At 45.7% G+C, this 14,473-nt stretch overlaps 2 protein-coding genes across 2 annotated transcripts; one reads left to right on the top strand and one right to left on the bottom strand.

Moving 5' to 3' along the window:
- Positions 1 to 264: 264 nt before the first annotated feature.
- Positions 265 to 7,420, top strand: LOC309363176 (uncharacterized protein). Its single transcript, XM_081899267.1, has 5 exons — positions 265 to 471; positions 1,525 to 1,875; positions 4,194 to 4,404; positions 5,517 to 5,619; positions 6,872 to 7,420. The coding sequence occupies exons 1-5, from the start codon at positions 422 to 424 to the stop codon at positions 7,309 to 7,311; spliced, it is 1,155 nt and encodes a 384-aa protein (XP_081755393.1). The 5' UTR covers positions 265 to 421; the 3' UTR covers positions 7,312 to 7,420.
- Positions 7,421 to 7,838: 418 nt separating this feature from the next.
- Positions 7,839 to 14,429, bottom strand: B4GALT7 (beta-1,4-galactosyltransferase 7). Its single transcript, XM_081899269.1, has 6 exons — positions 14,279 to 14,429; positions 12,713 to 13,063; positions 10,593 to 10,818; positions 10,171 to 10,254; positions 9,916 to 10,020; positions 7,839 to 8,685 (listed from the first exon to the last, which is right to left on the bottom strand). The coding sequence occupies exons 1-6, from the start codon at positions 14,326 to 14,328 to the stop codon at positions 8,530 to 8,532; spliced, it is 972 nt and encodes a 323-aa protein (XP_081755395.1). The 5' UTR covers positions 14,329 to 14,429; the 3' UTR covers positions 7,839 to 8,529.
- Between the last annotated feature and the right edge of the window lie 44 nt (positions 14,430 to 14,473).

The following is a 14,473-nucleotide window of genomic DNA, read 5'->3' as shown; positions in this document are numbered from 1 at the left end:
ACATGAGCTGTACCAGCACCCCCTGCCCCTGGGTCCCTTTTGCCTTGGCAAGGAGATGTATTGGCATCTCTGAAGCTGCAAGAGACTATGGACCAAAAACTCAAAAAGTTTGCTTTTCATAGTTTTTGGGTTCCACCAGAGCCTTCCTGTGGGATCGTGTAGTCAGGTGGACTCCTAGTGACTCTAAGTCAGAGTGGAGAGGTGCTATTTTCATGACCACCAAGGCCTGCGCCCTGACAACAACAGAGCAAAACATACGGAATCAGAAAGAAGAAGAAATTTGCTGGATATAGGGGTGTGGCTAATAAGAGCTCCGCCCACCTGATTGTCAACCTCAAATTCCACATTCTCGCATGGGCATTCCTTGCTTTACTCTAGGTGCCATTAAGGCAGTGACGTGGATGTCAGTTGAATTGGCTACATGGAGCTGGATGCAAACCAGGAGGGAACAAAGTCCTTGCCGGTGATCGGGTAAAGAGTTGTTCCATAGCTAAATGTTGACTCAGTCCCACCTCAGCCTAAGAAGACCAGCTATTATTATGTTTGTAACTTCACCCTCAAAGACTTTCAGGGCAGCTCCAGTGGAGTTTCCCCAGGTTAACCTCACAGTAACCCTGCAATTTAGATTAGGAAAGGAGATTTGGATGGGGAGAGAGCTAGGTTCAAAGCTCTGCTGCAACAGGAAGCTCACTGGGTGAACATGGAGAACTGGGCCAAAACTAGCGAAATGAATTCCAATAGGGACTAATGGAAGGTTCTGCACTTCTGCAGGAATAACCAGCGGCACAAATATAAGAGGTACATCTGGATTGCCAGTAGTACAAATGAATAGGGAGGGTATTTGTAGATCACAAGCTCAACATGTGATGCAGCAGCAAAAAAAGTGAATACTATTATAGGCGATATCAACAAGGTATAGTGTCTAGATCAAGGGAACTATTAGCACTGCTTTGTTCTGCCTTGGTCACACCACACCTGCAGTACTGTGTCTATTTCTGGGTGCCACCATTTATGTAAGGAGGTTATTGACAAGCTGGAATGTGTGTGGAGGAGGGCAACTAAGAAGATCAGGGGTCTGGAAACCAAGGCTTATGTGGAACAGTTGAGGGCGTTGGGTATGTTTAGCCTGGAAAAGAGGCAACTGAGAGGAGGTATGATATCCATCTGCAAATATCTCAAGGGCTGTCAGATGGGGGATGGAGAAAGCTTGTTTTCTCCTGATCTGGAGGGTAGGACTCAACCAATGGATTCAAGTTACAAGAAAGGAGATTCTGACTAAGCATCAGAAATAACTTTCTGCCAGTAAGAGCTGTTGAGACAGTGGAGCGGACTCCCTCGGGAGGTTGTGGACTCTCCTTCCTTGGAGGCTTTTAAACAGAGGTTGATGGCCATCCTGTCATGGATGCTTTAGATGAGATTCCTGCATTGCAGGGGGTTGAACTAGATGAACTTCAGGTCTCTTCCAACTCTACAATTATACGATTCACAACCGCCACTAACTAATAAAAGGATTTGTCTTTGCAGGGTGGATGAGGACACAGAAAAGGAGCATGCCTGGCACCCTACACACCTACAGCTGACTGTGCTGCGTGCCTGCTCTCTACGCTCCAAGGGCGCCACTGGCACCAGCAACCCCTATGTTGTGATTCAGCTACAAAAGCAAAAGTTCAGGACCTCTGTAGCACTACACAGCCTAAGTCCCGAATGGCATGAAGAGTGTACGTTGCAGCTGCCCAGTGTGCTGGATGACTCAGAAGAGAATGGCCTCATCCTTACCGTCATGCACCAGTCCTTGCATCATTTCAACCAGTTCCTCGGCAGAGTATGCTTGCCTCTTGCCCAACTTTTTCAGGACAAAACGAAGAGAAGAAATGAGTGAGCATCACCTGACAGCCCTGCATCCATCTCGCGAAATCAGGCTATGGATAACCAACACAGTGTCCTCCAGATGCAATTTCCATCAGCCACAGCCAGTTTGGCCAGTGGTCAAGATTGATGGCAGTTGTAGTCTAGAGGACACCATGCTGGTTAAGCCAGAGTTCACATTTTTGAGCCATGGGGTGGCATCAGGCAAGAAGTGTAGGAAGATATAGTTTGGAGGTGATGGTCCTTAAGTAAATGGTCAGCGCAATATGCACCAAAAATGTGGCAAAGCCTTTTAAGAGGTGCATCATTGCACAGCCGAGGCAGCAATGCAAATGTCATGCACACACAAACATGTGCACACAATAAGATACTGAACGAAAACTGGCTGCAAACTCATTAAGCCATAGCTCCCATAAAAATGTACATATATTGAAGGGCTACGTAAAAGTGCCAGATTTTAGCTGGGATTGTAATATTAGTAGTACTTGGGAGGAAAGGAGAGGGTCTTTTCCACTGGGGCTCCCCATTTGGTGAATGCTTTCCTGCTGAAGTCCATCTGGTACCATAATTAACATTCCTCTGGCTCCAGCTAGAATCTTATCACTTTCCAGGCATTTGATAGCAAAATTGTAATAATCTATCTATTGATGGTGTGCTTTTGCTGCTCTTTTATTGGTTTTATTGTATGGCTTTTCTTGTAATACACCCCCCCCCCCAATTTTGAGCCATGCTTTATGCTTTTAACATTTTGTAAATCACTTGTAGGCTCCTTTTGTGGCAAGCTATTAATTAATAGCTGATTGGAGAAGCAAGAGGGAGGATTCTGTCTTCTTCAGAGCTGGTAGGGAAGTTTAGCATATGGATGATATTTAATACACTTATCCAGTCACGCTCTTTGAAATGCCCAGTTGCAGAATCTGGCAGGCTCCACCTTCAGCAAACCACCCAGGCACACCATTTTTTTAGCATCTCCAGTGCAGAATAAGACACTTCACATTTTCCAAAATGTAAGTTGCAGCAATTAGCCTGTAAGCAAACAGGAAACGGGTAGGCCGAACGATCCAGCCAAGTGCTGAGGTCACTGCAACACACACCCAAATTGGAAATTTAGAGGAGTTGCAAACTTCTCCTCAGCAGCTGCCAAATGACCAGTTTACAAAATGGTTACAGTCACACTGTGGTAAGTTACAACTTGGTCAATATTCAACCGCAGCACAGTGGTACCTCGGGTTAAGTACTTAATTCGTTCCGGAGGTCCGTTCTTAACCTGAAACTGTTCTTAACCAGAAGCACCACTTTAGCTAATGGGGCCTCCTGCTGCCGCCGCGCCACCGGAGCACGATTTCTGTTCTCATCCTGAAGCAAAGTTCTTAACCTGAGGTACTATTTCTGGGTTAGCGGAGTCTTTAACCTGAAGCATATGTAACCTGAAGCGTATGTAACCCGAGGTACCACTGTATATGACAGGGGAAACCAACAGTGCCCTCCAGATGTTGTGTCGTATGACTCCCATCACCCTCAGCCAGCACAACCAAAGGCCAAGAATCGTGAGTGTAGTCCAGCAACATCTCCAGGGCACTGTGTTGGCTACCCCTGCTCTAGAGCATCCTTCTGCAACCCAGTGCCCTTTAGATGTGTACTGAAACTCCCTTTAGCCCCGGGTTTCCCAAACTTGGGTCTCCAGCTGTTTTTGGACTACAACTCCCATCATGCCTGACTGCTGGTTGTGCTAGCTAGGCATGATAGGAGTTGTAATTTAAAAAAAAAACAGCTGGATACCCAAGTTTGAGAAATACTGCTTTAGCCCAAGTCAGTCGCCATAGTACAGGATTGTGCAAAACATCTGGAGGACACCAGGTTGAGGAAGGTTACCCTATTGTGTTACTACATAGGTGCCAAGAAACAACCTGGTGGCTATATTCTGTCTCTTCTAACCTAGACAGTACGCCTCTGAATGCCAAAGGCAAATCACAAGCAGAGAGAGCTCTATTTGACTCTGCTCCTGCTTTTGTGTATCTCATAAGCATCTGGTTGGTTACTGTGAGAACAGGATGTTGGATTAGATGAGCCTTTGGCCTGATCCAGCAGGGCTCTTGTTAGCTTATTGGTACTGCAGTGGTAGCCCATAGAGCCAGGGTAGACTGTGTGCAACTCTTCCGATCTTTCAGGCTACAGTTTGAGTCACCCCTGCTCAGTGGCCAAACTGGCTGGGTCTGGTGGGACTTGTGCTCCACAACACCTGGAGGGCACCATGTTGCCTCTCTCAGCAGTAGAAGAGTGGCAAGTTAGACACCTGCCATAGAGGCCATTGTCTTATCTCTCTGCAGGTGGTTTGTGCTGCAATCTCGACCCGGCAAGAAGGAGAAGACAAGAGGACAGTTGCAGCTGGACATTCAGTTCTTGCAGATCTCATCACAAGCCAGTGAGCCAGCGTTAAACTCTCGTGGGCCCTGGGCTTTCTTCTCCAGATTCTATGGGAGCAGGAAGGGCAGACGGTACAAGGTGTACAAAGAAGCTCCGTCTCAGTCACCCAGCTTGGTATGTGAAGCAGGACAGAACCTGTCCCAGTTACTGAGTTCTCTTCTGCAAGGGGTGCAGGCACTTTCCTTTTTCAGCCAGAAGAAGCTGAATGCTCTTGGGCCGTAAACTCCGCTTTATAAGTAGTTCTGTAAACAACTTGCATAACAGGCAGTGTTCCTAAAATGCAAAGGCAACCCTGTTGGCCCACAACCATCATTCAGAGGGCCTTCTTGGTGGTGGCGCCCGCCCTGTGGAACGCCGTCCCACCAGATGTCAAGGAAATAAACAACTACCTGACTTTCAGAAGACATCCGAAGGCAGCCCTGTTTAGGAAAGTTTTTAATGTTTGAAGTTTTATTCTGTTTAATATTCTGTTTGGAGCCGCCCAGAGTGGCTGGACTATAAATAATATTTATTTGTTTATCAATCAATAAAAAACCCACATTAGGATAATACTGTTATGTGGCCAATCAATATGTCAAAAAACGGTGTGCAAGTTTTTCAGTTCTCCAGAACTCTTCATCAGGCAGACAGTAAGCAGAGCAAATGGTGGGTGGGAGGAGGTGGCGGCTGGCGGTAAAGTCATCACTGTATGAGTCTTTAGATGGAGTGAGATATGAAACCGCAGACGTTCAAATGAGGCTGCATTAGGTATTATGGAGGCATCAGGTTGCACTATGGCCTCTTGGGAAGCAGAAAACCCTCTTGGTCTGCTGCCTGAGGCTACAGCCCTATATACCCACTGACTAGTGGTTAAGCATCCCTGGACTCAGGTGTGCTGGTCAGCCAAGTAATCCTGTTCCTCAAATAGAATAATACTGAGCAAGACTTCCTGAATAGTGACTAACCGCCAAGGCCCACTTTGTTTCCATTCCTTGCAAATAGTGACAGACTTTGCTTCCCTTTTTGCTGCTTAAAAACCCCAAAACATTTCTCTAATAGGGATAAGATCATTGGGAAGAGAGGAAGCCTAGTCAACCATGTCCTAGTTCTCTTTATCAAGCATCTCACTATAAGCATCATTTCTGACCGGGGATGGTAGGCAGTGACCCTAGTTGGGCACATTTGAATAGTGGTGGATTAAGCTTCAGAGCTGCTGCCTTAACTCTGTATGCTTCTCTTTTATACAGACAAACGACGAGGATTCATCTTCCTCCAGTATGACCACTGAGCTAGAGGCCTCATCAATGAAGTCTGGATCCAAGTGTGGCAGCTCTTTGCACATGGTAGCAGGTGACTAGGCAGCACTGTGAACACCTTACTGACTGGAGGGAGTTACCTCCATGTAGCGGTTGCCAATGTAGTACCTTCCAGATGTTGTGGACTAGATCCCCCCATCCCTGGCCACTGACCACGCTTGCTGGAGCTGATGGGAGTTGGCATCCAATATCTGGAAGGCACTAGACTGCAGGAGGCTGCCCTGTGAGATCGCTTATCACAGGCATGCACTAGTTCCAACCTTGCTTTAGAAAAGGAGCAACTTCATGTACTAAACTTTTAAGATCTGCAGTACAAACTGAACTGAAACATAGCTGACCCTCTTTCTCCAGGGAAGTAAACCCAAACTATTGCTTAGCTGATCAAACAATTGCTAAGCTGTGTTATCAGTGGTGAGACCTTTTTTTCATAAATGAGACAGCATCCTATCTTCAGCAACTGGCCATTACCCACCCAACACTGCTGGCCACATTCAGCAACGGTGAGAGGGTCTCTAAGTCAGTGCCAACCCCGTCACATATCTCTGCCTGCCACAGGCGCTCCATGCTAATCTATGCATCCGCCTCACATGTGCTTTCAGCACATGAGGGTTTGCTCATTCAGATCAGTACCTACTTTTGCCCACCCTCTAAAGTCTGAGGACAGGCTGACAAGCCAAGAGTTCCACTGTGCACTCTCCAATTTTGCTCTGGTTCTTTTAGCTACAGGTAAGTGGAAATTGTATGACATGCCTAAAAAATAGCAGTTTGTCACACATACACACAGTATGTGACATGGGAGAATGTGTGCTAAGGGAACTTTGTTTTTGCACTTGGAATAAATTATGCATATCAGTTTGAGTTGTGTTACTCAACTGCACTGTGGATTGTCTGTAAAGTCTGGAAGATTTAGACAAGGACTATATTCGTTGGGAAAAGCAAAGCAGTCAGCACATATAGAAGCCTAGAAGTCAGGGGAAGTTGCTAAAGGTGCACCACAGCAGCTGAAAGTCAATCTTTGATTTCCATGTACCCGCATGGAACGGATTCTTTTTAAAAAATAATAATGCCCTGCACTATATAGCAGATATTGGGAATGGGCACACTAAGACACGTATGACATATTTTGGGAGCTCTTTTCACAGGGTTCTAGAATCTCACACATCTACTAATACATCACACTCCAGCTGCAAGCAATTAATGAAAAGTTTTGTTAAGTGGGAACTGCTTTTGGGCTGTAGAAAATCACAGTTCTGTAACCCTTTTGGCTCTACCCCCACCTTTTACAGCAACCTCGGTTGGCAAAAAATCTACCTCCAAAACTCAGCTGCAGAAGCTTATTTCGTGCAACTACAAAGAACTCGCCCCTGATGCTAAGAACCTGGCAGCCAACTCAAGTCAGTCTGAGCACCCAAGTACCCTTGAACAGTTCAGCAGCATATTTACTCAACAGCTCAAGAAAAAATCTAAGCCTCTAAAAGAGGAGAGGAACCTGGAGGCGGCAGGCATTTCTATGGAGGCTTGGCAAACATCTCTTCCACCACTCCACATTGCAGGGCCCAGTGACATCCCTCCACGAGCACAGACCCTTCACCTGTCGACAGTCAGCCTCCAGCAGACAACCAGCACTGCTACAGCCAGCTCTGTGACCCGGCACTTCCACAGATGCCGCATGCACCTCAGTAGGAGCTATCAGTTCTTTCGCAGGTGTTTTGGCCTGGTTCCCTGATGATGGTGGGTCTGTCTTTTGTCTCTCGTTCTCTTGGCGAAGGAGATTTATTGGAATAGTCACAGTGTACAAATGCATCATATTCAGACAATATATCTCTTTACTTGTGTGGCTAGTTTCTTTCATTTTTAAGGTGTGCCAGGCAACATCAGGGCCAATCAGGGATCTGACCAATGGGTTTGGATGAGGGTTCTGGATTAGAAAGTTTAATGGGCCAGAAAAGGGAGAAGGTGCAAATCAAAATGCCAGATACAGTGGAACCTCGTGTTACGTACTGCCCACCTTGCAAATGCTTCGGGTTACGAGCTCCGCTAACCCGGAAGTAGATGCTCCTGGTTGCGAACTTTGCCCCGGGATGTGAGCAGAAGTCACACACCGGCAGCAGCGGGAGGTGCCGTTAGCGAAAGCGCACCTCATGTTATGAGTGGTTTTGGCTTAAGAACAGACCTCCGGAACGAATTAAGTTCGTAACTGGAAGTACCACTGTACTACTTACAGCAATGCCTATGTGAACACACGCACACTGATTTCCTTTCATGAGGCACTCGCCTTAATGGCTTTATTGAAGCAAACCAACAGCTTTCAGTGTCTCAAAGACCCCGATAACAAGACACTTTACCACGATGGGTTTAGGTCCGGTGGTAAGTGACAATGCTCTCTGAGCCAGAGCACAAGTGTCCACTTCGCAGGAGACCTCATAGGAAGAGATGGGGTGCACAAGAGCTTCACAGCAAGTCTCTATACATATTTTGAAACAGGAGAGCAGCAAACTTCCAACAAGTTTACCTGATAGAGATTCTGTAAAGTCTTTAAGCATCAGCCTGGGCAACAAGTCTATAGGTCCCACTGCCTTGTTACCATGTAGTGTTGGAGCACTGGCTGATATAGGCAGGATGATTCAGTCACTGACCTGCCTCTTAGTCTCAGAGTTGAGATGTAGGTTGCCAAGTCAACATCCTTCTGAACAGGCGCTCAGCCTATTTAATCTTGCCAGCGTTTCTGCATTCACTGTCGCCTTGCTTGCATCCACACGGAGGTTATGCTCTGCATCTGACCTTTCAACTGATGTGGATCCTTGGACCTTTTGTTGTAACCATTAGACCACAGGCTTCCATGCCCTGTTGCTGGCTCCTGCAGAAGGGTCTGCCTTTGGAGAGTCCAGACACAATTCTGATAACCAGCTGCTGCAGTAATGCAAGAGTCTATGCAGGAGTCGGCTCAGCCAAATGTGCACCAGGGAGTCTCACTGGTGTCGCATTCTAGGAAGATGTTGAGGACTGTGCAGGGAGATTCTGCCACAGTCAACCGAGTTCGTGACTCCACTCTGTACTGGAGGTTGGTCAAGCCTCCATGACGGTCCACCTTGAACTGCTCCTACATGGGAACAAAAATGCCACACGTCATACATACAGGTCCAGAGTAGGAGAGCAAAAAATGACATCATGAAGAGGGCTTGTGTGAAGCAGAGCAAGCAGGGAAGGAGGCTTAAGTGTTGTGAAGGATAGAGTCACAGACTTAAGTTATGGCAAAGGGAGGGGTCTAAGACGATCACAATCAATGGCTCTTCTATTCTGCAGCATCAGAACACCAAAGGTGCAATCAGTAAGTTATGCAAGTCTCCATAAATTCATTGGCATTGCACAATTCCTATTACTTTGTTTATGGGAGACTTTTGCCGAGTTCCTTTTTAAAAAAACTAGGGAGAAAAGTAGAGACACACTTGCACCAAGCTGAGAAAGCCTGACCATAGACTACGAGGAACCTTAGACTTTATCTACTTTCAGCAAAATCTGCCAACTTTGATTCAAAATGTTTCCCTATAATCATATGGATTTTTAAAGGGTGGAACAGGGGAAGATGAGATTCTCAATATTTTGTCCTATCCCCAAATCTGCTCGATAGGGTTGGGGAAGCCTCTAGAACAGATTTAGGGGATATGCAGGGAGAGGAGGAGAATGTCCTGTTGTACAGAGAGAAATATGTGCGCTGATGTAACATTCACCGTAGCGTTATACTGAATTCCACCCACTGTTATTTATTTCATTTATGTACCACTTCCTGTGTGGCATCCTGAAGCAATTTACAACACAAGCTTTGTTTAAATTGAATGGGTGGGCATCATTTTTGAAATTTTTTATTTTATTTTATTTTATTTTATTTATGGCACTCATAAGGAAGGGAAAGCAGATACACATGAACATTGGGAAGAAACATCAGAGGCACTAAAGGGTGGAGATACTGGCTGCAAAAGGCACACTCCCTGGTTTCATTTCTTGCTTACCTTGTAAAGTTTTTATCCACAGTCATCAGGGATAGAAATGTGTGTTTTAAAATTAAATATTTTGAGAAGTCAATACCATCTACATTTTGTAGAAAAAAATCTATAACAGATTCATGAGTTCCATGAGTTTCAGGCCATACCTATTTCTGTGCCTTCTGATGTAACCATCTTGCTCAACGCTCTTCCCTCCAGGCTAAGCGGAAGCAACAGTGCAGGACTTACTACAGAGCTATATGGCCAGCTCCACGTAAGAAAAATAATGTATTTTTAGTTCCAACCCCCAGCCACCTGCTTCCCCCATCTCCCACATGAGAAACTCCCACCTGCTTTTGGGAAGCAATGCGCTTCTGGTCTCTCTTGCGCCAAGCTGGGTCATGAAGATGCTGGAATGTCTTATATCCACTTTTAATTCCTGATGGCCGGAACAGCTGAAATAAAAAGTTGGAGCCTACACTGAAGCCAGAAATCTCTGACCAAAACAGAATTCACACACCATGGCAGAATAACAGGCTCAAATCTCACCCAGAACTAGAGTCCCAAGGTCTCAAACTACAGCGAAAGCCATTCTGCAGCCTCACCTGAAGTCCAGCGCCTCTGATGCGGCGATAAAACTCATCATCCTCACGGCCCCAGCCCCAGAAGCGGTTCGACATTCCATTACACTGAAACAACAATAAAAGCACAGTTTAAACCAGAAATATTCTCCCTCCTTCAAGTCTTGGGACAGAGACAGTAAAATCTGCTGCTGTCTTTATCAAGCCACAGCTAACACCATTACTGCAAGACTCTTCGTCTTCAGGATTAAATGGAGTAGAGTGCATCAAAAGCCATTAAATGTACAGGGCCAAGTCTAACCCCCTAGCTGATTCTGAGATAGCTCAGAAGGTAGAGCACAAGACTCTTAATCTCAGGGTGGTGGGTTCAATGAAAATAACTAGCAAGGACTTTGTCCTTCTGTGGGTTGTATAAAATATCCCAGGAGAAAGAACTTAGGTCTTACCATTCGATAGTGCTGCTTGGTGAGCAGCAAGATGCCACCTACGTAGGTGTTATAGTGATAGAGAGGGTGCAGCTCCGGCGATGCCACATGGAAAGGGCCTGCAGCTGGGAAGCCGTAGTCCAATTCCTCATTAAGAGGTAGCAAGTCCACATCATGCATGGCAATGTAATCTGTGTCATTGCCACTTTCAAGGAAGCCCACGTTGATCAGAGATGCTCTGTTAAACCTGCCCAAGAGACCAATGCAAGCAGATGGGACCTATGTCAGAAAATTCTATTCAGGAAAGCTCACCTTCAAAAGTGTTCAGCTTGTGCACCCAGCCACTGTTTGATGATCTACGCTGCCCCTAGGAACTCACTGGGAGCTGTCATCTGGAGTTTTGGAGTGACACTATGCAGATGACACCCACCCCTCCCTCTCTCTCTCTCTTCCATCTGAATCATGAGAAGTGGCTTAGGTGCTACATAGGTAGCAGTGGATAGCTGGATATGCACCAGCTAATTGATTATGAATAGGCATAGGTGGCATGTGTACCTGGTTCTCAAATCCATTCTGGTTTGGATTGCACTCCCCTAGAAGGAGCAGGCTTGTAACTTGAAGTACTCCTGGATGCAGCATGGTCACTGGAAACCCAGGTGGCCTCAGGAGCTATAAATGCTATTTCCAGCTACAGTCCCTGTCCTGTTAACTTCCAGACTGGATCATTGCAATGCACTCTACATGGGGCTGCCTTTGAAGAGGACTTGGAAACTTCAACAGGTTCAAAATTCAGGAGCCAGATTACATACTGGGGTTGCCTTTAGAACTCATATAGCTCCCGTTTTAAAATAGCTGCATTGACTGTTAGTTTCTGGGTTCATGCTACTGTTCAAAGCTCTAAATGGCTTAGGCCCCAAATAACAGACACTGCCTCCATTCCTACAAATCGCCTCAGGTGCTGAGAGAGCCCTCTTTGTAGTCTCACCACTCTCAGAAGTTGGTGGGGTAGTGGCTCAGAAGAGGGCAATCTCTGTGGCAGTCCCTGAGTCATGGAATTCCCTCCTCACAAGTGTTTTGGCACCCTCACAATGCAGCTTTTGGCATAAGCTGAATATGCACCTTTGATACCTGAGATGTGTATTTTCAGGACCCTGATTTGTTTTACAGTCTGTTTTAATTCTGAATTTTAAATTCCCGCTCTAGGACCTGCTAGTGAAGGGTGGGTAATAAATTTCAAAATAGTAACAACAATAATAGTACTAATATTCAGTGAACAGTCAGAGTTAAAAGAGCAAGCATTTTGCACTATTGGTGCAGACTTAATATTATATACCCTTTCTGATCATAATCTTCCTATTGAAGGAAACTTTTATTTAATTTTAACTTTTAATTTGGTTGGGAGAATTTGCAACTATGCACTTAAGTGCAATAGCAGAAATGCATTATTAGCATATATTACCAAAAACACATGCTGGAAAGGCAGGAATTCTGAAAATAAAGGGATGAGAATGAAATGAGGTATGAAATTATAAGAGTGATGGAGAAAACCAAAACTTGACTAGATAGGCCACTGCACTGATCCAACCATCTCTTCTTATGTTCTTATAAAACAAATCCAGGAAATACATTTTGTTTTCCAAGACCGTGTGTTTAAGCACACCACAGCATTCATCATATCATGCTTCCTTATGGTTTCAGAAAAGAAGAGGAACACCCTTATGGAAATGTATAAAAAGCAAAAACTTTCCCTCTGAAAACACAGTATCAGTTCTGCTCTATAGATGAGGCAAGAAGGAAAGCTGGGGCTGATAGGAGTTGTTGAGGGCCCCAGTTCCCATGCCCTGAGCTAGAGGAACCTTGGAAAGTCAGTTCCTTGAAAATATTTTGTATTATCCAAGCATTGTTTAAATGAGAGATGGATACAAGAGACTTCAGATATGATTTCAAGGTTACACATCTCACAGGTGGGGGAAATGCAAATATCTATTTTAGATAATACAAAGGCCCAATGTTTCCTTCCATATCAATATCATGTCCAAAGTCACCCAAAGAAGAATGTAATAATTTGGGATACAGGTTAGGTTGAAACATTGAGGGGGAGGCACAGCATGGGGTTCACATTCACCCATACCTTACAGTACCTGTAATGATCCACCTGGTTGAGTATGAAGATATGATGGCGAATTTTCTTCCTGCTGAGGAAGCGATGCATGTGAGGCACAAAAGCCAGCAGCTCTTCAAAGCGCTCCCGGAAAGGCACCAACACTGCTAGACGGTGGGGTCCCCATGAGGGGTCATCAGGAAGCTGAGGTAGAGGCTCCAATGTGCAGGGTTTCTGAGGCAGTGTAGCTGCAGCTCTTTGATTTCTAGTCACATCCCCTGAACAACTGAGTTGCAGCCACAATAGGGAGAGAAAACCCAGCAATAGTGCAACAAAAAAGAGTTGAAAGAGAGAAAATTTCCGGGGTAGGATACCAAACAGCCGACAAGACCTGAAGCAAAATCAGAATAGGGCAAGTCAACACAGTGAAACATGATAGATAATTCCATGTGCAAAAGAAGGCAAGACAGAAACAAACTGCCACAAGCTTCTCTTAGGCAAGCATCACCTGCTAAGGTGGGGATCATGACAGGCTGGGATTCAGGTCCCTCATTCAACCCATGCCACAACAGCAAGAACTTTGGAAAAATACCACTGTCACAATGTGAAAATAAAATAGGTAAGACTGGAACAACATGGAAAGATACATGGCCCTTTCAAATCTTAAAAGTACTTCACATACCATTTCAGTTATCCTTACAAATATTCATGTGAAGTAATTCAGTATAATTCCTATAATGTTGTTTATTTTGGGGTGGGGTGGGGGCAGAGAAATAATGGCTTGCCTAAGCTGCCTAGCAAGCTTATGGCTGAAGCACTTTTTGAACCAGGGACCTCCCAGCTCTTAGATCAAACTACTGAGTAAACATGCATAGAAATATGCTGTTAAGTTTGCCCCCTATGTTACACCAACTCCAAGAGCTCATCCTATCCCCCCATATTCATCCAAAATGGGCTCTTTAAAAGCATTGCATGTATCTTGTGCAAAGTGAAACCCGCCAACTTGAAAACCCTTCTTCCTAACAACTAATGTGTTGCCAATTGCCAGTTACTTGGGAGGAACTTCTTCCTGACTCAAGAGACAATATGGATTCCGTTCCTACATCTCTAGGTTAAAAAAAAAGATTTGCTATATTTGAGAAGAGGAAGGGCAGGGTGAGATAAGGGGAAGTATACAGCCCTCTGAGACATCTCTCCTAGCTCAATCTCCATAAAACGCCTCCAGTACAAGTTCCCCGCGCCCCGCTTCAAGTGCTCCTCTCCCTTTCCCCCCTATATGGTGCTTTCCATTCATTTCTATAGGGGAAGTAAACTATTCGTAGAGGAAAAAGCAGAGAGATGTGCCACTCGGTGTATAGTTAAGGCGGGAACGAAGCTTAGTTTCTCAGCTATTCAGATTCACGCCCATCCTAACGTCCACACAGCACCATTTCTTGACTGCTCAAAACTGCGACAAAAAGTCGGAAGATAAAACAGGTATTTCAGGACTGAAGCTTAGACGCTGAGCCTTCATGGTCCCCGAGCGCTTCTCATCCATCGCCCCCCCCCCGCACCTTCCTAGTTCTCCTCTCCCTCGCATAAATTTCCTCTCCCTTAGGATACTTACCCGCTACCCGCGCGGCGATACATAGTAGACTTGCGCCGGGACGGGAACATCCTACTGCCTTGCCGGCGGGACTCCCCGCCCAACCCGGCCGGGACACGTTGGCGAGGACACCAGGTCCGTCGACTAGAGCGGTCCTCTAGAAACGTGCGCCCCGCTGGCTGTTCCGCCTAGCACTCGTTCCTACACGAGGACAGC

The sequence above is a fragment of the Podarcis melisellensis genome (genome assembly GCF_964234715.1).
Source record: "Podarcis melisellensis genome assembly, chromosome: 2".
In the NCBI taxonomy this organism is placed as follows: Eukaryota; Metazoa; Chordata; class Lepidosauria; order Squamata; family Lacertidae; genus Podarcis; species Podarcis melisellensis.
This window is presented reverse-complemented; position numbering and strand designations above follow the sequence as displayed.

Excerpts from the sequence above, each read along its gene's own strand:
- LOC309363176 (XM_081899267.1), top strand. The coding sequence starts at position 422 with ATGGAGCTGGATGCAAACCAGGAGGGAACAAAGTCCTTGCCGGTGATC. Across the intron at positions 1,876-4,193 it reads AAAACGAAGAGAAGAAATGA|GTGGTTTGTGCTGCAATCTC; the intron begins GTGAGCATCACC and ends ATCTCTCTGCAG. Across the intron at positions 4,405-5,516 it reads CGTCTCAGTCACCCAGCTTG|ACAAACGACGAGGATTCATC; the intron begins GTATGTGAAGCA and ends TCTTTTATACAG.
- B4GALT7 (XM_081899269.1), bottom strand. The coding sequence starts at position 14,328 with ATGTTCCCGTCCCGGCGCAAGTCTACTATGTATCGCCGCGCGGGTAGC. Across the intron at positions 10,255-10,592 it reads CCAAGCAGCACTATCGAATG|TGTAATGGAATGTCGAACCG; the intron begins GTAAGACCTAAG and ends TTGTTGTTTCAG. Across the intron at positions 8,686-9,915 it reads GCATTGCTTCCCAAAAGCAG|GAGCAGTTCAAGGTGGACCG; the intron begins GTGGGAGTTTCT and ends GTTCCCATGTAG.